The sequence below is a fragment of the Microcaecilia unicolor genome, chromosome 7, assembly GCF_901765095.1.
Source record: "Microcaecilia unicolor chromosome 7, aMicUni1.1, whole genome shotgun sequence".
Classification (NCBI taxonomy): Eukaryota; Metazoa; Chordata; class Amphibia; order Gymnophiona; family Siphonopidae; genus Microcaecilia; species Microcaecilia unicolor.
In genome coordinates this window covers 93,765,406-93,793,242 of record NC_044037.1, presented here as the reverse complement: position 1 = coordinate 93,793,242, position 27,837 = coordinate 93,765,406, and the positions used below count along the sequence as shown (strand labels likewise).

Sequence of the window (27,837 nt, the reverse complement as noted above, 5' to 3'; positions counted from 1 at the left end):
TTTCTCTTTCCCTAGTGGGCTTACATTCTAAGTTTTTATCCTGGGGCAATGGAGGGTTAAGTGACTTGCCCAGGGCCACAAGAAGCTGCAGTGGAAATTAAACCCAGTTCCCCAGGATCTCAGTCTGCTGCACTAACCATTAGGCTACTCCTCCCACCAATGTTGGGCCTAAAGTTGTTTAAAATGCTTAAGTTGTACAATAAAAAGAGGTTATTTTGCAGAAATATAACTGCTGGTCCTACTTCTGTCCAGCAGGAGGAGAAAATCTGTAAGACATTTCTGATTATTCCCTAAAATATTTATATTAATTTCTGTTTGGCCAGTCCTTGATTTCACCAACCAATAAAATAGTGGTACAATTAGCTCATCTCTTAAGACCTCCTTTTTCTAATATAAGCCAATCAGAGAGCTAGATCAAGAAGGCAGGATTCCCTCCTGGTAAATAAAACAACTCACACAGGCTCCGGACAGCCACTCCAGGTTGCTGTTTGTTTCCTTGGCTCTTTAGCACTGATTCTTATTACTGCTTCCCCTTGAGCAAAGTAACTGTGGAATATCTGCCAGCTTTCTTCAGATACAAGTATGGAACTTAAATAAATACAAAATAGCACATGTTTACAATAGTGAATCAGCATCCACTGTGTTTTCTCATCACAGGAGTGGCATGATCTATAATTTTTCTTTTGTTTCTTCTTATACACTCAGGTATTTGAGCTGATCGGAGAATCAAAGTTCCTAGGAGAGAAGACAGCTGTTACAGTAAGAGAACCATATGAGATGTATTTACCTATTTGTATGACTTTGTTGCCATATATAATTTTATAAAGTCTTGCAAGCAGAAAGTGCATATACCCAAAAAATAAGAAGTTGCAGAGCAAGACCATGGAATTAAACAGAAAACAGCAGTAGTACATAAGTTACTGGGTGATAAATTGGCAGAACCTTTACCTATAAGTAGGGCTTCTGTTCTAGGTGTTTATAGTTTGGATTTTAAGTGTTTATTTTTGAGGCAACTGGGTGCTTTTCCAGGGTCAAAAAATAGGGATTCAGCATTGTATTTATGTCACAAAAAATATTTAGTAGCTTTTTCTGAGAACTTCTGAGGGAAGAGGACATTTCTCTGGTAAGTGAACATTATTTTGCACTGTGCTTTGGGAACTTACAGATTGGGGTTTAAAGGAGGAATTGTAGGTTATTGATAGGCAGAATAAAATATTTAAAAAACAAACTTTATCAATTAGTCTTCATACTCTTTCCACACTAGTTTTCAATAGATATAAAACAAAATAAAACATGGAAAAGAAAATAAGATGATACCTTTTTTACTGGACATAAATTAATACATTTCTTGATTAGCTTTCGAAGGTTGCCCTTCTTCATCAGAAATAAGCAAATGTTGATAGATGTCAGTATATATAAGTGAAACATCAAAGCATTTCAGTGACAGTCTAACAGGATGGGGGTGGATAGGTGAGAGACAGGAAGAGTCGGGTGGATGAGGGACAGGGAGATATGCATGGAGACAGGAGCGTGACAAAGCAGTACCATTTTATGGTTTATAATGGGCTAGAAAACCCAGATCTTTGTTAAGTCCTGTCTGGTGGGTGTCAAAATATTTAATCATTCTGACTTCAAAGGTCTTATGTTTCTGTATTGTTTTAAAGTTCCCTTTCAGGATTCTTACCATGAAATCACTGGTACAGTGTTCTGGTTTTGTAAGTGCTGCCCCAGAGGTGTGACATCTTTATTGGTACTAGCATTTTTCATATGGTGTCTATATAAATTAAATCTCTTCTTTAGCATCTGACTTGTTTCACCAATGTAGCAGCCTTCATTGCATTTTTTACACTGAATGATATATACCACATTGGAAGATGAACACGTGAAAGATTCCTTAATGTTGAATATTTTTCCTTTGTGAATCAAGAAATGTATTAAGTTATGTCCAATAAAAAAGGTATCATCTTATTTTCTTTTCCATGTTTTATTTTATTTCTATTGGTTACCTTTAAAAGTGGACTAACACGGCTACCACACCTCCCCACTAGTTTTGAAACTTGAAGTTTGTACAACAAGATTAAAAGATAGCCTCTAGAAGGTACAGCAGAACCTAGTTTAGTCTTAGGGAAAAAAAGAGAGAGAGAGATAAAAAAGCAAGCATTATTAACTAGTTTCCATGGTGTATAACCCTTTTCCCATAGTTTTAAACTGAAATTTGCACTAGAGGTACACACTTTTCCCATAGTTTTAAACTGAAACTTTTTCTAGAGGTAGAAATTAACAGCCAAAAAACATTAAAAAGGATTGTAGCAAGGCTCATATTTTGTTCTAAAAGACAGTTATTTTCTTTTTCTTTTTGGCTTCTGGAGAGGTAGCACTGCTACTAACCTGAATTAGGTGTTAATTAAGGTTTGAGGAAGTAGCAAAGGTTATTAAGGGCAATCTGATTACCGAGTTAGCTTGAAAGGGTCTGTTTGAAGCAGTCCCTTTAGATTTAAAACTATATAAAGAGGAAAGGTCCCACTTAACTTTCTTTCTGAGAAGTTCTGAAAGAAGAGGACATTTCTTTGGTAAGTGAACATTATTTTGCTCTGTTCTTTGGGAACTTAAAGATTGGGGTTTAAAGGAGGATTTGTAGGTTATTGATAGGCAGAATAAAAATATAAAAAAGCAACCAGTCTCCATATTTTTCACCCCGAGTTTTAAAACTTGTACTACAGCATTGATAGCCTCTAGCAGGAACAGCAGGACCTAGTTTAGTCTTCATTTGTAGTCAGTTATTCTAATAAGGATAAAAAGGGAAGAGTGCTCTTGCAGAGTTTTAATTATATTTCATTACTTTCTAAGAAGGAAACACTACTACTACTACTACTACTTAGCATTTCTATAGCGCTGCCAGGGTTACGCAGCGCTGTACAAGTTTAAACATGGGGAAGGACAGTCCCTGCTCAAGAGAGCTTACAATCTAAAGGTTACAAACTATGTAGTCAATGTAGGTATCATGAATGGGGAAGGTGGTTAGGCGCTAAATAAATCACACATTATACCATATAAACAAAATACTTTTTTATATTAGACTAATATCCTTAATACCTTAGCAAGTTTTAAATTATTGAAAAACTCAAAAATACTAAGATGGAGACAGCAGTCCAGCAGTAAGAGGGGTGCTATCCAGTCTTTTGCATTGAATGTCACATTTATAATTATCTCCCAGTTAGTGAGTGGTTATATGCGTGTGCCCGATGCAAAAGCTCCTAGCTCTCAAAGAACGGGTCCATTCTCTTGAGGTTAGAGTAGCAGATTTGGAGGAGATGAGGGAGACAGAGAGGTACATAGATGAGACCTACAGGGATGTTGTAGAGAGGTCTCACCTCCAGCCTGGCAGCCCCTGCGCTTCCTTGGACGATGGAGGTCTCCTAGAAGAAGAGCATCACCCTGGTGAAGTAGGAAGTACTCCTGTAGCCAGGACCTGCCCACCAGGGGATGCAATATCCTCTCACACTGAGGATATGTCTCTGAGAACTTCTGCCCAGGCGAGAAGGGTTAGGACAGTTGATGTAGTTGGTAATTCGACCATTAGACATGTAGATGGGTGGCTGTTGGACATAAGGACCGCCTGGTCACTTGCATGCCTGGTGCTAAGGTGGCTGACCTCACGTGTCACCTAGACAGGATCTTAGATAGTGCTGGGGAGGAGCCAGCTGTCTTGGTACATGTGGGTACCAATGACACAGGAAAATGTGGGAGGGAGGTTCTGGAAGCCAAATTGAGGCTTTTGGGTAGAAAGCTGGTCTAGATCCTCCAGGGTAGCATTTTCAGAGATACTCCCCATTCCACATGCAGGACCCAAAAGGCAGGCAGAGCTCCGAAGTCTCAATGCGTGGTTGAGACGATGGTGCAGGGATGAGAGATTTAGATTTGTTAGGAATTGGGCTACATTCTGGGGAAGAGGGAAACTGTTCTGGAAGGATGGGCTCCACCTTAACTGGGATGGAACCAAGCTGCTGGTGCTAACTTTTAAAAAGGTGATAGAGTAGCTTTTAAACTAGAATGGGGGGAAAAGCCGACAGTTGCCCAGGAATGCATGGTTCGGTGTGGAGTATCCTTGAGGAATACTATTGAAACAGGACATTTAGGGAATCCCAGTAGAGAGGTTTCAACAATGCTGAAATTAATCCAGGTGTGCTTATTGAGAGAGCAGGGTAAAGGATACACATTATCCCCTTCAACTTCTAAGCAGCTTGTAGATCAAAGGAAAAATCACAATTTGAAGTGCATGTATACAAACGCTAAATGCCTATAAAAGAAGATGGGAGAGTTATAGCACTAAATGATGAGGTAGATATAATAGGCATCTCAGAGACTTGGTGGAAAGAGGACAATCAATGGGACACTGTGTTAACAGAGTACAAATTGTATCGCAATGATAGAGAGGATCAAATTGGAGGGGGTTGCACTATATGTTAAAGAGGGAATTGAGTCAAATAAAAAAACATTCCGCATGAAACAGCAGCATGGAATCATTATGGATAGAAATTCCATTTGTGAAGAGAAAGAGTATTCTTGTAGGGCTGTACACCGTCCGTCGGGACAGCACAAACAGATAGATGAAGAAATGTTTACAGAGATTAGGAAAGCTGGAAATTGGGCAATGTTATAATAATGGGTAATTTAATTACCCCAGTATTGACTGGAGAAATGTTACATCAGGCAGTGACAGGGAGATAAAATTTCTATATGTAATAAATGACTGCTTCTTGGAGCAACTGGTCCAGGAACTGGCAAGAAAGGGAGCCATTTTGGATCTGGTCCTTGGTGGCGTGCAGGGCATAGTGCAAGAGGTGGAGGTGTTGGGTCCCCTGGGAAACAGTGATCATAACATGATCAAGTTTTTAGCTACTATCCTGGATGAACCCGCAAAGGAAATCTACTGCAGCTGCATTTAATTTTCAAAAGGGTGACTATAATAAAATGAGGAAAATGGTTAAAAAGAAACTAAAAAGATCGGCTGCTAAGGTTAGGACACTAAATCGGGCATGGACATTATTCAAAAATACCATTTTGGAAGCCCAGTCCAGATGCATTCCACGTATTTGCAAATGTGGAAAGAAGAGAAAACGACAGCCAGCATGGTTAAAAGGTGAAGTAAAAGAGGCTATTACAGCCAAAAGATTGTCCTTCAAAGATTAGAAAAAGGATACAAATTAAGAAAATAAGAAGTAACATAAGCACTGGCAAGTCAGATGCAAAGTATTAATAAATAAGTCTAAACAAAAATATGAAGAGAAGCTTGCCGCAGAGGCTAAAACTCACAATAACAACTTTTTCAGGTATATCAGAAGCAGAAAGCCTGCGAAGGAATCCTTGGGACCATTAGATCATGAAGAAGCAAAAGGGGCACTCAGGGAGGATAAGGTCATAGTGGAGAAACTGAATTAATTCTTTGCTTCTGTCTTTACGGAAGAAGATGTAAGAGATCTGCCTGTACCGGAAATGGTTTTCGCGTGTGATGATGGGGAGGAACTGAAAGAAATATCCATGAACCTGGAAGATGTATTGAGCCAAATTGACAAATTAAAGAGTAGTAAATCACCTGGACCAGATGGCATACATCCAAGGGTACTCAAAGAACTCAAGCATGAAATTGCTGATCTGCTGTTAGTGATATATAACATGTCATTAAAATCATCCGTAGTACCTGAAGATTGGAGGATGGCCAATGTGACACTGATTTTTAAAAGGGTTCCAGGGGTGATCCGGGAAATTACAGACCAGTAAGCCTGATGTCAAGTGCCGGGCAAAATAGTGGAAACTATTATAAAGAATAAAATTACAGAACACATAGACAAACATGGAAGACCTTAGGAAATTGGAAGATTGGGCATCCAAATGGCAGATGAAATTTAACGTGGACAAATGCAAGGTGATGCACATTGGAAAGAATAATCTGAATCATAGTTACCTGATGCTAGGGTGCACCTTGGGGTCAGCTCTCAAGAAAAAGATCTAGGTTTTGTTGTAGATAATACACTGAAATTTTCTGCTCAATGTGCGGTGGCAGCCAAAAAAGCAAACAGGATGCTAGGAATTATTAGGAAAGGGATCGTGAATAAGACCGAAAATACTATAATGCCTTTGTATCGCTCCATGGTGTGACCGCACCTTGAGTATTCAGTTCTGGTTGCCATATCTAAAAAAGATATAGCGAAATTAGAAAAGGTTCAAAGAAGAGTAACCAAAATTATAAAGGGATGGAACTCCTCTCGTATGAGGAAAAGCTAAAGAGGATAGGGCTCTTCAGCTTGGAAAAGAGATGGATGAGGGGAGATATGATTGAGGTCTACAAAATCCTGAGCGGTGTAGAATGAGTAGAAGTAAATCGATTTTTTAGGGGACACTTGAGGAAGTTACATGGAAATTCTTTTAAAACAAATAGGAGAAAATATTTTTTTCACTCAACAAATAGTCAAGCTCTGGAACTATTAGCCAGATGTTGTAGTAACAGCAGTTAGCATATCTGGGTTTTAAAAAGGTTTGGACAAATTCCTGGAAGAAAAGTCCATAGTCTGCTATTGAGACAGACATGGGGAAGCAACTGCTTGCCCTGGGATTGGTAGTATGGAATGTTTCTGCTAATTGGGTTTCTGCCAGGTACTTGTGACCTGCCTTGGCCACTGTTTGGAAAACAGGATACTGGGTCAGATGGACCATTGGTCTAACCCAGAATGTCTACTCTTATGTTCTTATGGTTTTAGGTGGATTACATTTAATGACCCAAAGCACAGTTTTCCAGTGCCAGCCCCCTTCTCCAAGCCCACCAACAGCTTCAGCTTCCCCCTCTCAAAATCCCAGAAACAGCATCATTCTCCCTTTCTCCAAGCCCCTACAACAGTATCACGACACCTCCCAGCTCCCTGCATAAGTAGCAGCCCCCATCAGCAACAGCCTCCCACTCCCAGTCATCCCTGCATCAGCAACAGACCCCAAGCCTCCTCTATCAACCATAGTCACCTTTCACCTAACCCCCTGCATTACCAACAGCTCCATCCCCTCCTACCCCCTGCATCAGCACCCTCCTTCTCCCAGCTACAGCAGCACCTTCCCCTTTGCCTATACCTGTATCAGCTGGCTAGGTGGATTCCATTCAATAACTCAGAACAAATGGGTAAAGGCTCAGGGGGCACATATGAGAGAGGGAGAGAATAGGTAAAGGCATGGGGATACATATGAGAGAAGGAGAGAATGGGTGAAGGCATGGGGAGGTACATATGAGAGAGGGAGAGAATGGGTGAAGGCCCAGGGGGCACATATGAGAAAGAGAGGGAGAGAATGGGTGTACGCATGGGGCACATATGAGAGAGAAGGAGAGAATGAGTGAAGCCATGGGGGCACATATGAGAGCAAGAGGGAGAGAATGGGTGGAGGCATGGGGGACACATATGAGAGCAAGAGGGAGAGAATGGGTGGAGGAATGGGGGACACATACGAGAGAGAGAATGGGTGACAGCAGGGTATACATATGAGAAAGAGAATGTGCTGAGCCCCCCTTCAAAGCTGCAGTACCTGTTCAATGGCTGGTGAGGTAGCTGATGTCCCACCAGTCGAAGAAATCCGCTGCCTCAATCACTCCCTTCCTCCTTGTATTGCCTCAGAAGCAAGGAAGTCAGTGTGGTGCCTCCAGTCACCAATGCTTGTACTTCCCAAGCATGTTCAGTTCATGCATGAACTGAGCATGCTCAGGATGTGGCATCGGCAGCTGGAGGCACCTCTCTGACTTCCTCGCTCCTAAGGCTGCACAAGGAGGAAGGGGGCCGCTTTGGCAGTGGATTTCTTTGACTGACAGTGCTTCAGTATCCCCACCAGCAAAGGTATGATATCTAATGAAGTTGGATGGAGAGGAAGAGGAAATGCATGGCCCTCCTAATGGACTGCTGGCTATGCCACACCTTTAATTGTGTGATTAAAATGTTTAATCACGCAATTAATCGCGATTAAACATTTTAATTGAAAAGGTGTAGGTTGCAAGTTAGATCTCAGTCCTTCTTTGGTGACTGAAGGCACAAGGCACCCAATGTTCATATTCCACACAGTAAGATCATAAAACCCTTGCCTGTGCTCAAACCTACGACAAGATCTTGGTACTGGACTTCAAAAATGCAAACAGCTTAAAGAATAAAGTCCATGATTCTTGTTTAAAGAAAACTCTTAATATACAGTATGTATTTATTCAAGTAAACAGGCAAGATAAACACCTAACATTTCAGAGTGATCTTTTTCCTGGAGGGATATAATCACCATTTCAAATGTATGCTATTAATAATTCACCAGTTAACATTAAAAATATCAGTTATTCAAATCCAACTGAGAAAACAGAACATTATTTAATGAAAGAATTCTAACTAGAAAATATCATCTTTATATTAAAAATACTTTAAACATACAGTATTATATTATATTAAATCAATGACATCATTGACATTGAAACCTATCAATTCTTTTTGGTACAATTTGTATTTATCTATGTCTTTCATTCTTGAATTTATTTTAACTGCAAATGTCAATCAACCATATGTGTTACTACCTGCTTCCAAAACCATAGGTTCTTCTAGTACTGTCACTGGAAATTGTTTTGTACTGCAAGAAAGGACATATACTAAATTCAAATAAGCATAAACATAAACCGCTAGATTCTATATATGACAAGCTGAGCCATGCACATAGATTTGTGCATGCTCCTAATCTTCGCACATGCCTCAATTGTTTAACAAGCCACTTTGTCATGATAAGTGGCCAATAACGACCAATTATCATTACTAATTGGATTTAGGTGGAATTTACGTGCACACTTTGCTAGGCATATTCTACAAAGCAATGCATGTAATTTCTCGTGTGCGCAGCCAAAAAAGGGGATGCAGTGATGCGAAAAATGTGGGCATCCCGGGCCTATCAATCACATCTATGCGCGCAATTATAAAATTTGGGCCACTGCACGTAGATGTAGGCATATGCGTTTTCATCAGCTTTTCACTGACGTCAATGGGATACATCTTAATTTAGGTGCGTCCACCTGGCCCAAGGTGTATTCTATATATCGTGCCTGAATTTAGGCACATCTAATAGAATACACCTAGGCGTCTCTATCGGACACGCCCAGATTCTAGGTGCCATATATAGAATCTAGCCCAAAGGGGGGAAATTATATATATTATGGCAAAAAGATCTGCACTGGTCCAAGTTCTACGAAGGGCACCCAACCTGTACAGAGAACTGGCACAGCACGCAGGTTGCACCTAATTTTGGGCACCAGATATGCCTGATAGAAACAGGTTAAGTCTGGTACCCAAAGATAGACATGGATTGACACTATTCTATAACTTGGCGCCTCACTTTTGGGAATGACCATGACCCATCTGTGCCCCTCGCATGGCCACATCCCCTTTTGGGTTCTGCGCAGAAAAAGTCTGGCACCAAGTTATAGAATAGCATGCAGAAGAGATCCATGCGCAACGTCAATCAAGCACCAATTGGTGCCCGTTTCCTGATTAAGTTTCAAGTGGATCTCAGATCCGCACCCAAATTCCAGCACCCACCCAGGAGAAATTGTGTATAGTGCCTTTGGTCTGCAGTAATAAAGAGCGGCCCATTCATATGACACACCTTGTCTTTGCCCAACTCAGGTCTCTGAAACCAAAAATCTGAAAAGTTCACTGAATTTAGGGGTCAATATTCAAAGCAATTTAAACAGCCAGCAGAGGCTCCTGGCTGTTTAAATCACTTGCCCAGGGCTAACTGGTATATTCCGCAGCATAACCAGATAGTGCTGCTGAATGAACCTGGTTAGCACCTAAGCTGAAACCAGCTATTTTGTGGGTGGTCTGAGGACAGAGTCAGCCATCCTTTTCTTACCAGGTCATTTTGCTCTGAACCTCTCTTCGTGTTCCTATTTGTCAGTCTCATTCTTATATGATATTACCTGATGCTTGTTTGACCTTCGGTGTATTTGTTCTCTGTCCTATAATTTTATGGCATTCTTTATCTTACTTTGCTTTTTGAATTTTTTTTATGTAAATCACTTTGACTTATATGTTAAAAAAAGTGATTCATCAAATTTTAATAAACAAACATTTCACTGAAATTTGAAGACATTTTACTTCTCAAAAGGTTTGACTGTATCTTGAAATTATTTTTACTTCCCTAATTGTTTTTGATTTTCTAAACCACTTTGGGCTCAACTTTTCTGGGAAGAAGAGGAATTTATTTATTTATTTATTTATTTATTTATTGCATTTGTATCCCACATTTTCCCACCTCTTTGCAGGCTCAATGTGGCTTACAATACATCATGGATGGTGGAGATATATAAGAAAATATACATTTAGTATTACATAAGGATCTTGGCTGGCATGATAATGATAAAACATGATAGTAGTGTAGTGCAATAACTAACTAACAAATTTACTGGTTAAGGGCAGATATTCAGCATTTAACCGGATAAGTTAACTGGATACATAGAACCACATAAAACAGTCCTATCTCTATCTGGATTAACTTATCTTGTTTTCTGGCTAGCGCACTTAACCGGATAAGTGTTATCTAGATATATATAACCAGATATTCAATTATGGTAGCCAGACATAGCCAGGCATTGAATATCCAGGGATATTGCTGGCAGCAGACAAGAAAACGCTGACTGCCACCAGCTAAATATTGACCCCCATAGTTTTTATGTTTTCCAATCCAATATAATGTTGGAAAGAAAATAAACATTAGGGGCCCAATTTTCAAAGCAATTTAAGCAGGCAGGAGCCTCTCCTGACCACTTAAATCACTTCCCACCGCCTAAGTGGGGATATTCAGTGGCACACAGACTGCCCAACTAAAAAGTGGGCAGGTCAGGGGTGGCACTGGGGAGGAGCCTAGGATTATGCGGGTGCCGACAATATTCAGTGCCTGCATCCACATAGCTAAGTGGCCTAATTTAGGACAGCTCAAAAGAGACGGCTGAGGAGGGATATGACTGAGGTCTACAAAATCCGAAGCAGAGTAGAACAGGTAAAAGTGAATCAATTTTTCACTCTTTCAAAAAGTACAAAGACCAGGGGACACTCAATTAAATTACATGGAAATACTTTTAAAAAATAGGAGGAAATAATTGTTCACTCAGAGAATAGTTAAGTTCTGGAACTTGTTGCCGGAGGATGCGGTAACAGCGGTTAGCATATTTGGATTTATAAAAGGTTTGAACAAGTTCCTGGAGGAAAAGTCTTGCCCTGGGATTGGTGCTGCAAATTGGGATTCTGCAGAAAGCTTAATGTGTACTGTGACACCTACCCATTAATTCTATAGACTTATGCACCCAAGTTTGTGCTTAGTGCGCAAAGTTGCACATGCAAATTATAGAATAGCATCAGTTATGTGCACAAATTGTATAATTAGCTGTTAATTTGTGTTAACCAATTAATGGCTAGAATTGGTGTTGATTGGCACTAATTAGCATTTACACATGTAACAGCCACTAGTCAGTATTCTATAAATTGTGCGCGTAATATCTATGGTGTGCAACTGTGCAGGGGACTTGGACCTGGGAAGGGCATGTCCAGCAATTGCACATACAAGTTAGAGAAAACTAGCATTTATGTAACTAACTGCTTGCATTTAGGTGCAAGCATTTATACCAGCCACTGAGCTAGCGTAGGTGTTTGCTGCTAAAGTTAGGCACATAAATGCAGATTTACACTAGGGAAAGGGAAAGAGGATGTTACTTAATATACCACTTTCTGTGGTTACAAACAAAGCAGTTTACATTTGATATACTGGTATTTATTTTGGAGGGTTAAGGGTCCTTTAAGCTGCGGTAAAAGGGGGCCTGCGCTAGCATCAGTGCATGGTTTTGACATGCGCTGAGGCCCCTTTTTATCGCAGTGGGTAAAAGGCTGTCTTTTTTGGTGGAAAAAAAATGACCATGCAGTAAGTGAACCAACCGCCATGTAGCCATTTCGGGGGGAGGGGCACTTACTGCCACCCATTGAGTTGGCAGTAAGAGCTCCAGTGCTAACCTGGTGGCAACCAGGCATCGCACGGAGCTGCCCAATTACCACCGGTGCTGCAAAAATAGAAATATTTTTATAGCACTGGAAATGGTGCATGCTCGGGGTGGGAACTGCCACCGAGCTCCTGCCACATGCCAACCCAGAGTCACAAAGGGCTGCAGTGGAAATCCAATTTAATCCAATTTAAAGACTCACCTATTCGGAAGGCCATATCCAAATGACCCAACTTAAATGACTCAACCCTGCAACACCTCACTATTAAAGATGATATTGGACATTAATGAACTCTTTTACCTCAACCCAACTTGATTGAATCTTATCTTCCCTATCCCAATACAACATTTTGTACCTATCCTGTACCGGATTTGGCGAATGCCTTCACGGTATTATGTAAGCCACATTGAGCCTGCAAATATGTGGGAAAATGTGGGATACAAATGTAACAAATAATAATAATAATAATAAATAATAATCTAATCTAATACTAGTTTTTGTACACTACCCATTCCAGAAATGGTCCTGAGTGGTATACATACAAAATACATAGCAAACATATATTATCAAAATAAAAGAATGCAAATGAAAAATTAAAACAGTACAAAGAAGCAAAAAATTAAAAGTCGTAAGAAACACCTAATAAAAATGTATTAAACAGGGAAGTATTCAACTTTCTCCTAAAAACCGTATAAAAAGAGTCTTTCCTAATTTCAAGAGGAAGATTATTCCAAATACTAGCAAACTGATATTGAAAACAGCAGTGCAATTGCTTCTGATATTTTACCCTGGAAGATATAGGAAACCCTAAAAGACCATGGTCGATCAAATGTGTTGTAAACGAGTGAATTAACATGGTGCACAAATGCTCAGGTGCTTAATCATATAAAAATTTGTGAATAAAATAAGACAGTTTAAACATAATTCTTGCTTCAACTGGAAGCCAGTGAAGAGCAGGGGTGTAGCCAGACTTCGGTGGGAGGGGGGTCCAGAGCCCGAGGTGAGGGGGCACATTTTAGCCCCCCCCCCCCCCCAGCGCTTCGTTCTGTTCTCTGAATCTGATGTCCTGCACGTACAATGTGCAGGACGTCAGCATGCAACAGAACAAATACTTTTTTGACTGCAGGACGATGAGGACGTCGGCTAGCGGGGATTGGGGTTCCCCGTCAGCAAAACCGAAGGTAGGCGACGGCGGAGGAGGGTTCGCGGGAGGGGTCAAGAGGGTCGTCGGGAGGGGGGTCCAGGAGGAAATCTACGGGGGCCCAGGCCCCCTCATGCCCCACGTAGCTACGCCACTGGTGAAGAGCAACTAATCAGAACGATACTCTATCATATCTCCCAAGTTTAAAAATCATCCTACCTGCTGTATTTTGTAGGAGGCAAAGAGGGGCATAATCGAATGCGAACGCCCATCTCCATGGGCATCTATCTCTGAGAACGGGTACGTGAAGGGGCGGGACAAACCGTATTTTCGAAAAAAATGGGCGTCCATCTTTTTTCCGATAATACGGTTTGAGCCAGCCAAATGCATCGGATTTGTGCGGATTTGAGCTGGGCAGTATCGTTTTTCATCGATAATGGAAACCGAAGGCACCCAGCTCAAAAATGAACAAATCCAAGGCATTGGGTCGTGGGAGGGGCCAGGATTCGTAGTGCACTGGTCCCCCTCACATGCCAGGACACCAACCGGGCACCCTAGAGGGCACTTGTAACAATTAAAAAAAAAGTTAACTACCTCTGAAGTCCATAGCTCCCTTCCCTTGGGTGCTGAGCCCCCCAACCCCCCCCCCCAAAACCCACTCCCCACAACTCTACACCATTACCATAGCACTTATGGCTGAAGGGGGGCTGAAGGGGGGCACCTAGATGTGGGTACAGTGGGTTTTGGAGGCGGTTTGGAGGGCTCCCATTTAGGTAGGGGGGGATGGGCCTGGGTCCACCTGGCTGAAGTCCACTGCACCCACTAACAACTGCTCCAGGGACCTGCATACTGCTGTGATAGAGCTGGGTATGACATTTGAGGCTGGCATACAGGCTGGAAAAAAAAGTTTTTAAAGTTCTTTTTTTTTGGGTGGGAGGGGGTTAGTGACCCCACTGGGGGAGTCAGGGGTGGTCATCCCCGATTCCCTCCGGTGGTCATCTGGTCATTTAGGGCACTTTTTTGGGACTTGTTCGTGAAAGGGTCCAAAAAAGTTACCCAAATTCGCGCTAAAAACGCCTTTCTTTTTTCAATTATCAGCCGAGGATGCCCATCTCTCCTTGGCCGATAAGCACGCCCCAGTCCCGCCTTCACCACGCCTCAGACATGCCCCCATCAACTTTGTCCATTTCCGCGACAAATTGTAGTTGAAGACGCCCAAAATCAGCTTTCAATTATACCGATTTGGGCGCCCACATGAGAAAGACGCCCATCTCCCGATTTGGGTCGAAATATGGGCGTCTTTCTCTTTCGAAAACAAGGCGGAAAGTCTCCTCTATAATCTACATGAAATACCAATACCAAACAGAGTTACAGTAATCCAGTTGAGAGAGGATCAAAGCTTGGACCAGTTAAGCAAATTGTTTTTCATAAAAATAGGAACGAATCAGTCTTATCTGTTTAAACTTATAAAATACTCAATCAAGCTATTAATCTGGGGTTCAAAAGAAAGGTTTGAATCAAGAATCATCCCTAAAACCCTGGAGGTTTGAACAATAGATAAAGAACCTCCATGGTGCAGTGGTACTGATAGTGGAATATTTAATGTTGAATTACTAAACCACAATATCTTAGTCTTGTCAGCATTAAGATTTAGCCACTGGCTAAGTGCCCAGACATGTATTTTCTCGATACAGCAACCTATTTCAGAGATCATAAACAAAGGATCCTTAAATGCTGGCAACAAAACAAAGATGTCAACACCATATGTGGAGTGGAAGAGTGGCTAGTGGTTAGAGCACCGGTCTTGGTGGCTGGTTCAAATCCCACTGCTACTCCTTGTGATCTTGGGCAAGTTACTTAACCCTCCATTGCCTCAGGTACAAACTTAGATTATGAGCCCTACAGGGACAGGGAAATGCCCAGTGTGCTTGAATGTAACTCACCTTGAGCTACTACTGAAAAGGTGTGAGCAAAATCTAAATAAATAAATAAGATCCTAGGGGTAAGTGAATAGAACCCAAGTTACTCATAAACAGGTTAAAAAGTAAAGGAGAAAGAGGTAAACCCTGTGGTACCCCACAAGGAGGTACCCAGGTAGAAGACCCACTACCATTTTTAGCATACAATAAGTACGATTAGTCACAAATTGTCTGAACCAATGAAAAACAAGACCAGTGACCCTAGCTCACTAAGCCAGTCCAACAACAAGGAATGACCAACAGTGTCAAATGTTCCTGAAATATCAAATTGTGAAAGAACCATTTGTCTTCCCTTATTTTACATAGCAAGATTAGCAGCAGATTTTCTGTACTGTGTTGACTTCAAAAGCTAAATTGTAAAACATGTAAGCAAGAAAATTCTGCAATAAAACAAGATAGTTTAATACTTACTACAGTCTGCTAATTTTGAAAACAATGGTATACTTGCATTGAGCATAAAATTAGAAGGTTGAGATAAATCTGAATCACTAGATTTAGGAATTGGTGTCAATACTATTGGCCCCATCATAGATTGAAAAAGACCACATTGAAACAAAAGGTTTATTAAACAAGTTATCAAGGATACAGTTGCTGTTGAAAGATTTCTTAGAAGAAAAACTCTAATTTTTGCACTCTTTCCTGTTTCATTTAATCCTGACTCTTTCTCTCTCACAATGGGGTGTTTTGGGGGTTACTAGACTGGATGGGACAGAGGCAAGAATGGGTGGGCCTGTGCCCACCTATAGATATGTCACTGACAAACTCAGTCAGCTAGGATCACAATTCAGATGTGGGTACACTGTTCCACCAGAAATCAACATTTCCATCCCCCGTCCCCATTATTTCCTTAAATTACAACTATGTACCCTTTCACCTTCATCCTATGCCCCCTCAGAGAATTTCTTTTCAGTTAAAAGTGGCCCAGCTCCTGTGCATTTATACCATGATGATAACTTTTGTTATATTTGGTCATTTTTGGAGGGTGGTGATTAAAGCAGCTAGTTTTTTAAGGTTTTTAACATTATATTATAAATCTTTGTGAACCAAATAATAGCAGAGAAAGTAGTCCATCATCAAAACAAAAATCTTTAAATAGATGTTACTTGGGCAAGTGTCTTTTTCCAAACCCTACATCCTAGTGGCAATTGGCAGAATCATTAGCAATGGCTGAAAGTTGGAAATTTGCCCTCTGTCAGATCTTCAGGGAAAAGCAGATGATCAGTCCAAAAACATTCATATGATCAGTGGTTAGCAATTTCTCTCTGTATTATAAACCAATAGCACCTTCCCTCCATTTCCTGCATAGTAAACATTTAAATAGTGCTTTTTCTAGTTAAAAAAAAAAAAAGGAAAAAGATGCCAGTACTCACATACAAGGCCAACTTTAGGGGGCGAGGCGACTGTCCATATCTCCAGCTCCAGAGTATTGCAAATATTACATTACTATCTAGAACACCAACCCACCTCTTATTGAGAAAACAGAAGAAGCAAGATTCTGTACACAGAAACTACACATCAGCAGAATACTTCACCCTAGTCACATAGTCAGAACATGAATAGATCCTCAAAAATACAAAATAAGTGATCACAATTGGAAGTAATAATGTGCAGAGAAAAACTGAAGTGGAAACCCCAAGAAGTCCCATCCATGTCAAGCATCTATCCTCTGTCTTTCTTTCTATTACCCCATCCATGTCTAGCATCACCCTTCTTTCATCTCTTCCCTTGCCCCATGCATTTCCAGAATCACCTCCTTCTCTTCCCTTTCCTTCCCCATCCATATCCATCATCTTATCTCTTTCTTCCTTTCCTTTCCTTTCCCTTCCTTCATCCATGTCCAGCATCTCCCCTTTCTCTTCCCTTCCCCTATCTATATCCAATATCTCCCCTGTCTTTCCTTCCATCATGTCCAGCAACTCCTCTCTCTCTCTTCCTATTACATTCCTTACCATCTGAATCTACACCTCTTTTGCTTCATCCCCTCCCTGTTCAGCATCTCTACCTTTCCTTCTTTCCCTATCTTTGCCCAGCATCTCCATTTTCTCCCTTCTCCCATCCATATCTAACATCTCCCCTCTGACTTCTCTCCATCATCCATGCCCATCTTTTCTATTCTGTTTTTTTCCTCCCTTCACATCAGGCATTTCCTCCTACTTCCCACCCCAAGGTTATGCGACTTAAGTGGCTTAAGTTAGGACAGCTAAATAAGGCTACTTAGCTATGTGGGTGCTGGCACTAAATATTGCCAGCACCTGCATATCTTATTAAAAAAAAAAAAAAAAAAAGCTCCCTCCCACCCCTGACAATGCCCATTCCTTCCCTCCCCATGCCCATACAAGAAAGCCCCCCCCCCCAATGTCCAGGTAGGCCCCCCACTGGTCCAGCAGTGGTTATTAGTGGCAAGAGTAAGGGGGCTGCAAGAGGTTGCAGCAGTCATTTTAGAACACTGCCACAAGGGACAGGAGCGAGGGGGCTGCACTGCTGCCCTCAACAACCACCACTGGACCACTGGGAATACAAGTACCCCTGGGGGGACCTACCTGGACATTGGGGAGTTGGGGAGTTTATTTTCTTTTATTATTTATTTACATTTGCTTTACCACCTTTGCTAACTTGAAGGTCAAAGTAGTTTACCATCTCAAATGAATAAAACAGAAAAACAGAAATGGAAAGGAAACTATAAAAATTGACAGGAAAGAATACTTATATACTCAGACTCCATACAGACCATCTCTAACATGACAACGAACAAAGAAAATGGCAAAGGCAAGACAGGGAACAAGGGAAGGGGGTGGGGGAAGAGAGAGGAAAGCAGTAAACTCATAAACATATAAAACTCAATGCAGCTGTGTTGGTCTCTGACTCTCTCTCATATCTCCTTTTTTTTTTTTTGTTACATTTGTACCCTGTGCTTTCCCACTCATGGCAGGCTCAATGTGGCTTACATATTGTATACAGGTACTTATTTGTACCTGGGGCAATGGAGGGTTAGGTGACTTGCCCTGAGTGACAAGGAGCTGCCTGTGTCTGAAGTGGGAATCAAACTCAGTTCCTCAGGACCAAAGTCCACCACCCTAACCACTAGGCCACTCCTTTTTCTTTATTGTAGCTCCTTTTCTTTTCTTTTTTGGTGTTTATGGAATTGTAAACCACTCTGATAGTTTTCTCTTGAGCAGTATATTAAGTATGAAATAAACTTGAAACTTGATAAGAAAATTGCAACCAGTCTTGGTGGATTCAAAGGTGTGGTGGAATAGCCAAGTTTTCAGTGCTGATTTGAAAATTTTCTAGGGTAATTTAGCTCGGATGGACAGGGGCAAGGAATTCCACAGAAAAGAAGCAACAAAAAAGAAAGCATGTCTAGTTATTTCCAACTTGGGGGGGGGGGGGGGCTTTCTTATATGGGCTTGGAGAGGGGGTGGGGAAGGAGGAGGCATTGTCATGGGAGCGGGAGGGGGTTCTGGAGAATTTTTAATAAAGAATTATGCAGGTCCCAGTCTGATATTCAGCCAGGGCCTGCATAACTGCCTTATGCGGGGCCGCTTCAATATTGGCCGGGAACAATATTCAGCTGGGCCCACATAAGCTCTGGGTGGCCAGGTCACCCAAAATTATCCCCTCATATTCAGTGCCGGTGCCCAGACATGGCCCAATATTCAATATCAGGGGATAATTTAGCTGGCAACAATCTTTCCCCATCTTCACAGGTTCTATTACAAAACCCATTACATTATATTTGCAAGAGTGAGTGAAACCCAGAGGTGGGAAACTGTGATGCAAAAAGCACAGGTGCAACAGTGAACTAAGAAGCAAATGAGAATTTGTGATTAAATTGTGATTTCATGTATTTTACAGGAAGTAGCACTGATATCATCAGGTCAGTATGGGGAATATCCAAAGAAGAGAGTTTGATTCTACCGATACACCTGCAGATAAAAACACAGACTGGATGTCCTTACTTCCTGATGACAAGCTCCTCTCTGATCTCTCCATTCCTGGCACCCACCGCTCCATGTCTTTGTTTGGAGGCAACCCACTTCGGTGCCAGAGCTGGAACCTCAGCTCTCAATATGAAGCTGGGATACGATTTGTTGATATACGTTGTAGGCATTTCTACGACAAACTGGCTATCCACCATGGGGAGAAATTCCTATACTGTCATTTCACTCAAGTTTTGAATGACACCATTAGCTTCTTGCGTGAACATCCAAAGGAAGTCATCCTTATGCATGTAAAGGAAGAATATGAAGCTTCCAATAACACTAGCACATTCTCTGACCTTGTTTCCAAATATATGGAAAAAGTTGAAAAGTCTTGGTTCTTAATAACCTCTGTTATACCTACCCTTGGCCAAGCCAGAGGAAAGATTGTCATACTGCAGGATTTTGATGGTCCTGTTACTGGAATCCCCTATAGTAGCTTGTCTGTAGTTGATGAGCAACATGTACCATCCCTAGATGATATAGGTTGGAAATGGTCCACTGTTGAAGATAGTTTAAATGCGGCTGAAACCGGTAACTCTGATAAAATGTATATAACCTACTGTTCAGGTGACAGTACAGATGTCTTGCCCTGGTCCGTGGCAGAAAAGGTGAACTATGATCTGCTCAGTTATCTGGAGAATAAAGGAGAGAAAAAAAGCAGATTTGGAATCATAACTATGGATTTCCCAGGTGTTGATCTTGTTCATCTAATTATATCCAACAATTAGGTTCAGTAATTGAATCAAAGCAGTAACTTTTCATGAAAAGCTGTAGAATAACTTTTAGTGTAGAACCAGACATAAAATTATAAAATAACGCATTAATTGTGTGCCCCTTGACCTTTACTGTAGGGCACATCAGTGATACTAAACTCAATGCAACAGCCAGAAAAGCAAATATTCAAAAGATGTTTGTAATAGAAAAACAAACAAAAAAATGTTTGTCCAAAATAATGATATTCAGAGGGCAAAGGAGAAGCCAGCATAGAAGGTTTAATTATGCCCTCTACTTCACTCATAGATAAGCCACTTACACTTAGATATCCACATACACAGTATGCAGGGAAAAGCAGGACGAAGCGTGTATGCAGATCTCAAAAATAAATCCTTTTATGTGCTTCTGCAGGTTCACTCTGGCCCCGCTCATAGCTCAGACCATTTTCTCCATGGAGAAAAGTCTTCCACGCTATTAGCCACGTGCCTACTGTAGACCTCAGAGGGCTCAGGGGAATTCTAAAAGAGGGAGAGGGGGTTTCCATGTGTAAACATTCATTTTCTCATGGAAATCATTTTGAGAATTCTCATCTTAAGAAATAGTTCCTAATCCTTGAAGCAGACATACAGCAAAAAAAGAGAGAGAGAGAGAGATTAAAGGATAAAATGGCAAATGCCATGATTGGGAAGAACTGGATCATCAGTTCGATTAATTGATCTTCCATATGGAATGATACTGAAGAATCTAAGTACATACGCACCTTCAATGCTTGAGATAATGGCGGGCATTTTCAACATGACATCCAAATCCAAGTTTCAGCCTGGTATATAACAGTCACTTTTACCTCTTAGGAGGGGTGGGAGGGGCCAGTGATCACTGGGGGATTAAGGGGGGGATCATGCCTTTATCCCTCCAGTGGTCATCTGGTCAGTTTGGGCACCTTTTTTAGCACTTAGTCATTATTAAAACAGGTCTAGCTACAAATGTTCTAGTTTTTGCCCTGGATGTTTTTACAATATTCCATTATTGCAGACAAACGTCCAAATGTAAGACCACTCTAGTCCCGTCCAAAAGAGGCCTCCAACATGCCCCCTTGAGATTTAGACGAACTACATAGAAAAATGTCTTTTAAATGATTTTTGAAAATAGAGATTTGGACATTTTTGTGAAAAAAATTCCATCTGCTGCTTTGTGCCATTTTTTGGACATTTTTCTGTTTCAAAAATGAGCCCCACTATGTACTGCACTCTGTCTATTTATAGCAGTGTTTCCCAAGTCCAGTCCTGGAGTACTCCTTGTTAGTCAGGTTTTCAGGATATCCACAGTGAATATGCATGAACTTGATTTGCATACACTGCCTCCATTATATGCAAATCTCTTTCATACATATTCATTGCGGATATCCTGAAACCCTGACTGGCAAGGGGTACTCCAGGACTGGATTTGGGAAACACTGATTTATAGTATTGTGGTATGATTCAGCAGTTCCACTAAAGGCTTTCTCAGTCACATATTACAGCCAAGGTGGGTAATACTATAACAAATATTAAGCTGAATTTAATTTTCACCTGTTCTTCAGTAGCAGCCTTCAGGAACACTAGTAACTGCCACACAACAGCAGTGGATTCATTAACACATACATTATCACCAGTGGTGTGCTGGAAAACTTTTAACAACAGGCTCTCTCTCCGGGCATAGCCAGACCTTCAATTTGGGGGTGTACCAAGGCACACTGGGGGGCAAAACATTCCTTTCTCTTCTCCCTCCCCCCCATGTGGGCACACTAGGCATATGTTTGCTGGTAGGGATGCCTAGCCCCACCAGCCAAATAAATGGACTACCACCACTCCCCACTGCACGTTTTTGGCTCTGAGCAGCATGCCAGGAATTCCCATGTATACTTGCTTGAGAAGTCCTGGCATGGTGCTCAGAGTCAAATGTGAGGAGCAGCAGCATTCAATTTATTTGGCTGGCAAGGCTTGATATCCCTGCCAGCAAATGTAAAGGTGTTCATAGACACTAAGGGTGGCCCATCTCAAAGATGAAAATTTACCACCGCTATTCTGGAGATTGAGGGCCAATGAATGAGGTTTTTCTTGTGGGCATCCATACATATATTGCAAAAGCAAACAACAGCTTCTACAGAGTACATCCAAAACTTAATTATTTTCTCATTTCCATCTTCCAAAATTCCAGACAGCAGATGTACAGATCAGCAGGACTCAAAGCAGTCCAAACCAAGTAATGTCAGAAACACAGTTTATACCTAATTATTCAACCATCCTTGGGATTCACTTTTGGTTTAAAAAAGCAAAACCATGTACATGTAACGACTGGATAAAAGTTTAAAGCAAATGCCCTTAATATGAAACAGTGATAGAATATTCACATAGCCAGCAGCCTGAGCCAACAGATTTTTCCATTGAAATAATTAATTTTGTATGAACTTGGCAGTTTAATAATGTGCTAAACTGGACAATGTTGGCACATTTAGACTGACTTTGTACAGAACTTCTGCATGAAAGAAGCCCTTCTCTCAATATTCAATACCGCTCTGTGAAATGGTACCAATAAAAAAAGGCAAGTGCATTTTTATAATATACCACTGCATTCACAAAACAAAAGGAGCAAGTTCCCACATGCCATCTTTTTCTTTCAATGTAGGCACAGGGAAAAAATATGTTAAGGGAAAAAAGATGTCAGGTTTCAACCTAATTATTATTTTTTTTTAAATAGTAAGTAGGTCTGAATGTTAAGAAACTGATTCTCATAACATATTGGTGGCCCTATATTAGGTGAAAACATCTATGTACTACAATAGAGCAACTTACCAGCACCTCCTTGCCTCTTTTTGTTCTGCCGGCCGCCTGCGGTGCGATTCAATTTTTTTAAGCAGTGCTGGTATACCTAGGCAGAAACAGGCTGCTTCAGTCAATCCCGGGGGCCTTCCTTCAGCCTGTCCCCAAGACCAAGGGGTGAAGGAAGGCCCCGGGATTGGCTGAGGCAGCCTATTCCTGCCGACGTATACCAGCACTGCTTTAAAACAAATCGTGATGCGGCTGGCAGAACAACAAGAGGAAATAAGGTGCGGGGTGGGGGAGGACAAAAAATGAGTGCAGAGCTGCTTGGGGGAGGGCAGTGGAGACAGAAGATTCCTGCCTTAGCCACACAGGGGACGAGGACGCTGATGCTGACGCCAGGAGGGTATCAATCCGAGCCCAAATTTTGGGAGCCAGTTGTTAAAGTAGCTACTTTAACAACCGGCTCCCCAAATTCTTAAACATCTAACAAACGTCTCTTGCGAGCTGCTGCGAGCCGGCTCCAGCATACCACTGATTATCACAAACTCTATAAAACTAACAAGAAAACATCTGTGACAAGAATGTATAAGACAGCCATGAAAGCAAAACTGAGTGTTTCCTGAATGGCCAATATTCAAAACTATTTAACCAGCCAGGAACAGTTCCTGGATGATTAAATAGCATTTTAACGCCTAGCTGTGAATATTCAGCAGGAGATAACCGGTTATCTCCTGCTAAATATCTGCAGCTAGCCGCTAACTGGATATATTACATGACATAGCTGGATAGGTGCGGATATTCAGCACCTAACCGGCTATGTTTAGCGGTTAAAATAGTTCATAAATAGCAGGCCTATCTTTAACCACTAAGCACTTAACTGGTTAATGCTAAATATCAGCTTAACCGGTTAAGTTGTCACGGTCAAAAATTAAACTGAATATTCAATGCTGGTCGCTGGATACAGCATTGAATATCCGGTCTGACCGCTGGCATCAAGCAGTCACCACGCAACCCGATGTCAGCTGAATATCGGGGAGTTTGAGCTCACTTGGGCAAGTCACTTAGGAGCCTTTTTACTAAAGCTTAGCATGCACTAACAGACATTAGTGTGTGTGAAGTGCTAAGAAGCTTATTATATATCTATGGGCTTCTTAGACTTTAGAATGTGCTAATTCTGTAAGCATGTGCTAAGGTTTAGTTAAAGGGCTCCTTACCTCTCCATTTTATCAGGTACAAACTTGGGGGCCCTTTTACTAAAGTGCGCTGGAATCTGGACATAACGCATTCTAATACAGGATTTTCCCACGCTCTAGGCCAGATTTAACACAGCACTTTTTAAGGGTTTATTTTTTAATATTTGTAGGTTTGGGCTAAGTGCTCCCTGTTAACTCTGCATTACCTAGTTAGTGCACGCTAGCCAGATAGCACAGGAACTCTCACTCTCTGGCCATGATACGCTTCCTCTAAAAAAAATGTTTTAAGAATACTTAAAACATGCTTAGCACATAATAACAAGCAAAATACTACAAAATTCTTTAACGCGTTTTGTGGTAGCCCGCTTAACGGCCTGTAGTAAAAAGGCCCCTTAAATTGTGAGCCCATTAGGGACAGGGAAAGTACCTCTTATACTTGAATGTAACTCACCTTGGAAAAAGGTGCAAACTTAATGCTTAAAATAAAAAACAAAATAAACCACTTTTTATGCAATCAGTGCTATAAAAGAGCATAATTTATCATCATCTTTTTTAAAAGTCCTATGTTGAATGGATTTCTGTGTTGCTTTTGATCTGTGGAAAAAGGGAGAACTTAAATGTTGCTGCTGCATTGTATTCCAGTACTACACTAAAAATAAAATAAACACTGGTCACTTTTTTGCCCCATTTGTCTTATTTATGAAAAATAACTCCTGATCCCTCTCATTGCTGATTGTTTCAAGTCCCTTTTTCCTTGATCTTCATTTCCTGGTACAGCCCCTTTTACTATTTTTTATAGGAAGTATAAGTATGCCTCATATATCTGATGATGTGTCTGTCAGTGTCCTTTTTCTTCTGCGCATGTACAGGCTGTTTACACAAGTATCCTTCTCCAAAATGGAAAGTTCCACAGGTAACAGGAATGCTGGTCTGTAGTTTTACAACACAGGTGGATAACAGCATTAGGAGGCAGGATCAAGAACAACATGGATGGTGAGGACCACTATGGTCCACCAACTGAAGAAAGAGTAGAGAAACTATTGACCAGAGTAGCATGGTTGGTAATGATCCCTAGGCCCCACCAGCTATAGAAAGGATGGAGGAGCTGGTGGAAGGAATGGTATGGCTGGGAGGGATCTCTAAACCCCACCAGCTGAAGAAAGAGTGGAGGGTCCAGCAAGCAGAGCAGCGAGGTGCTGGGGATCCTCAGACCACCCCAGCCAAAGAGTGATGAGGACCCACCAACTGTAGCAGTAAAATTGGTGAGGTTTCCTAGGAAAATGATTGAGCCCAGAAAGATAAAGAAGGCATTCTACTAATGAAGATGGGTGTGAGTAGAAGAGCAGAGAAAGAGAGAAAGAAATGAACAACATGAACCCAGATTCCAATTGGAAGTGGCATTCATCTGTGTAATTTTTCATGTATCCAAACACCAACATGCTGCTTAAAACATTACAAGTAACAAGATTCAACAGCCATAAAATTTGCATACACGTGTTTGCACAAATGCAGATGAAGGAGTGGAGGAGTAGCCTAATGGTTAGTGCAGCAGGCTTTGATCCTAGCAACCTGGGTTTGGTTCCCACTGCAGCTCCTTGTGACCTTGGGCAAATCACTTAACCCTCCATTGCCCTATGTGCAAAAACTTAGATTGTGAGCCCTCTAGGGACAGAGAAAGTACTTGCATATAATGTGTACAGTGCTGTGTACATCTAGTGGTGCTATAAAAATTAGTAGTAGTAATAATAAAAATACAGGTTAACAGCAGGAAGAAACACACACTCTACATGTGGTCTTTAGTACTCATCCATGCATGCCATTTCTACACCACACAGATTTCCCCCATCTGCACACACAATTCCTCCAAAACACAACCACCTATTATGCACATAACACCCTAGAATATAAAAACCTCTCACAGACACCATCTTCACATGTACACATCCTTCGTCCCCAACATGTAAACATGCATAATTCCAAAGGGTGTTGATGGTTCACTGAATTTCTTTGCAAACATAAGATGTTGATGGTTCACTGAATTGCTTCTCAAACATAAGGTCTTAATTAAGTACAGGCACCAAGAGACTGACTTGTTTAAAGTCCAATTGATCATGACCTGCATTGTTTTCTGATGACAGACAATAACAATGCAATATACTGCCTAAATATTAAGAGTATTCACCGAGGTCCCCTTTTACCAAGCTGCAGCAAAAGGTGGCCGGCGCTGGTGTTGGCGTGTGTTTTACATATGCGCCAAGGCCCCCTTTTACCACAGCTGGTAAAAGGGAAGTCTCCGCTTCCTGCAGGAAATGGCTGTGTGGCAAGTAAAGCACTTGCTGTGTGGCCATTTCAGGGGAGAGCCATTACTGACACCCACTGATACTTGAACTGAACTACATCATTGAGAACATCAACATAGCTCTGTTTTATGTGATTCAAACAAGACTGGTAGGCCAGCCAGTTGCAAAACAAACTCTAGCAAACTAGCTGGTGTATACATATCTGCTATTAACAGTCATCTATCCTGCCGTCTACAGAAAAAAGCCTGTTGAAATAAAATTATTTTAATTAGCTTAACCTATAAATGGTTAATTAATTTAATCACCATAAGGCATGCCCAAAGTTGATATTGGCTTTTATTATATGAGATAATAATCATACAATAGGGGAAAATATCCCTAACTAGAGTACGATTACTAATACTCACAATTATCAAGTACTCACTTTACTCAAAAGTTATAATGAGCTGTTTATGCATAACCTGCTGATGCATTATTAGCCCGTGCCGAAAATAGGTGTGAGGCAGCGGTAATAAAAAGGGTGGCAGAATTAGGCTAGGAATAAGGAGTGCTGGAGTGATCGATGAGTGAATGAGGATTAGTGAAATGTATGCATGCAAGACATTGTAAGCTATTTTGAAATAAATGGTTTAAGTGAAACATTATAACTTTTGAGAACAGTGAGTACTTGATAATTGTGAGTTTTATTATATGCGCCAGCTGTGAGAACAAAGAATGCTCTGGCATCCTGGCCTTTTAGTTCCACTATTTACAGAGCTTACAAAATTCAGGATACACTGAAATCTGGGTTTTTCAGCCATTTACGTTTGGTTCTGTTTTCCAGGCTCTCATTTCCTTTACTTGAATTAAAATTATGCCTTTGCTTTATTGTTACCACATTTCATTTGACATGATTGATATATATGTTTACTTCCCTTAATATTGACTCCAGTCAACTGACCCACCCCGATCGAAAGTGACGACCCCAGTACTGCCACTTATCGTCAGGTCTACTAGTGGCACAAAGAATTTTGGTTTGATTTCTGTGTGTGTGTGACCGTATTCCTTGCTCTTGTATTTTTACAGGATTGCCAGCGATTTCTCTGTAGTCTTTGCCACCGTGAATGAGGCGGTCTCGGCTTCCTTGATCCGCCCCGACCAGAAGTGACAACCCTGGTACTACCACTTATCTTTAGGGCTACTACCGCTGCCTGCTGTATAGCTGCACACCATACGCATGCGCCGAAGGAATATGCTTAGGGAGCATGACCTGCTTCTTTGTGCACTTCTTTGTACGCACCAAAACATGCTGTTAGGAAAAATTTCTTTGATGCCTTTTTGGAACTTTGTTGTACTTTTAGTGCCGACTTCCATTTTGTGCTTTTACAACCCTATTCCGGTTTTCTGGGGACACCACCCATTTTCAAGTCTTGCACCCCTTGTTGTGCCAGCATTTCCTGGTCAGCCTGTGACAAAAGTCTGTCTTAAATGCCCCCGTAATCCCTATGAGACTTAACTGTCGTTCCCTGCAGGGGAAACATCTTCTACTATAATAAAAAGCACCTCCAACGTTCTGAAGCTTCCAGCTTGACTGAAGGGTTTGTAATGGTGTAGACATCCGGTCTCTCCCATCTGTCTCTGCCCGGCCCTCGCGTCAAAACGTCATGACGTCGAGGGAGGGTAATCAGACGCCAGGAGTCAAC

At 41.3% G+C, this 27,837-nt stretch overlaps 1 protein-coding gene across 1 annotated transcript; it reads left to right on the top strand.

Moving 5' to 3' along the window:
• Positions 1 to 462: 462 nt before the first annotated feature.
• On the top strand, positions 463 to 20,498 carry LOC115474717 (1-phosphatidylinositol phosphodiesterase-like). The gene is made up of 3 exons (XM_030210342.1): positions 463 to 580; positions 706 to 759; positions 19,020 to 20,498. The coding sequence occupies exon 3, from the start codon at positions 19,048 to 19,050 to the stop codon at positions 19,873 to 19,875; it is 828 nt and encodes a 275-aa protein (XP_030066202.1). The 5' UTR covers positions 463 to 580; positions 706 to 759; positions 19,020 to 19,047; the 3' UTR covers positions 19,876 to 20,498.
• The last annotated feature ends 7,339 nt before the right edge of the window (positions 20,499 to 27,837 follow it).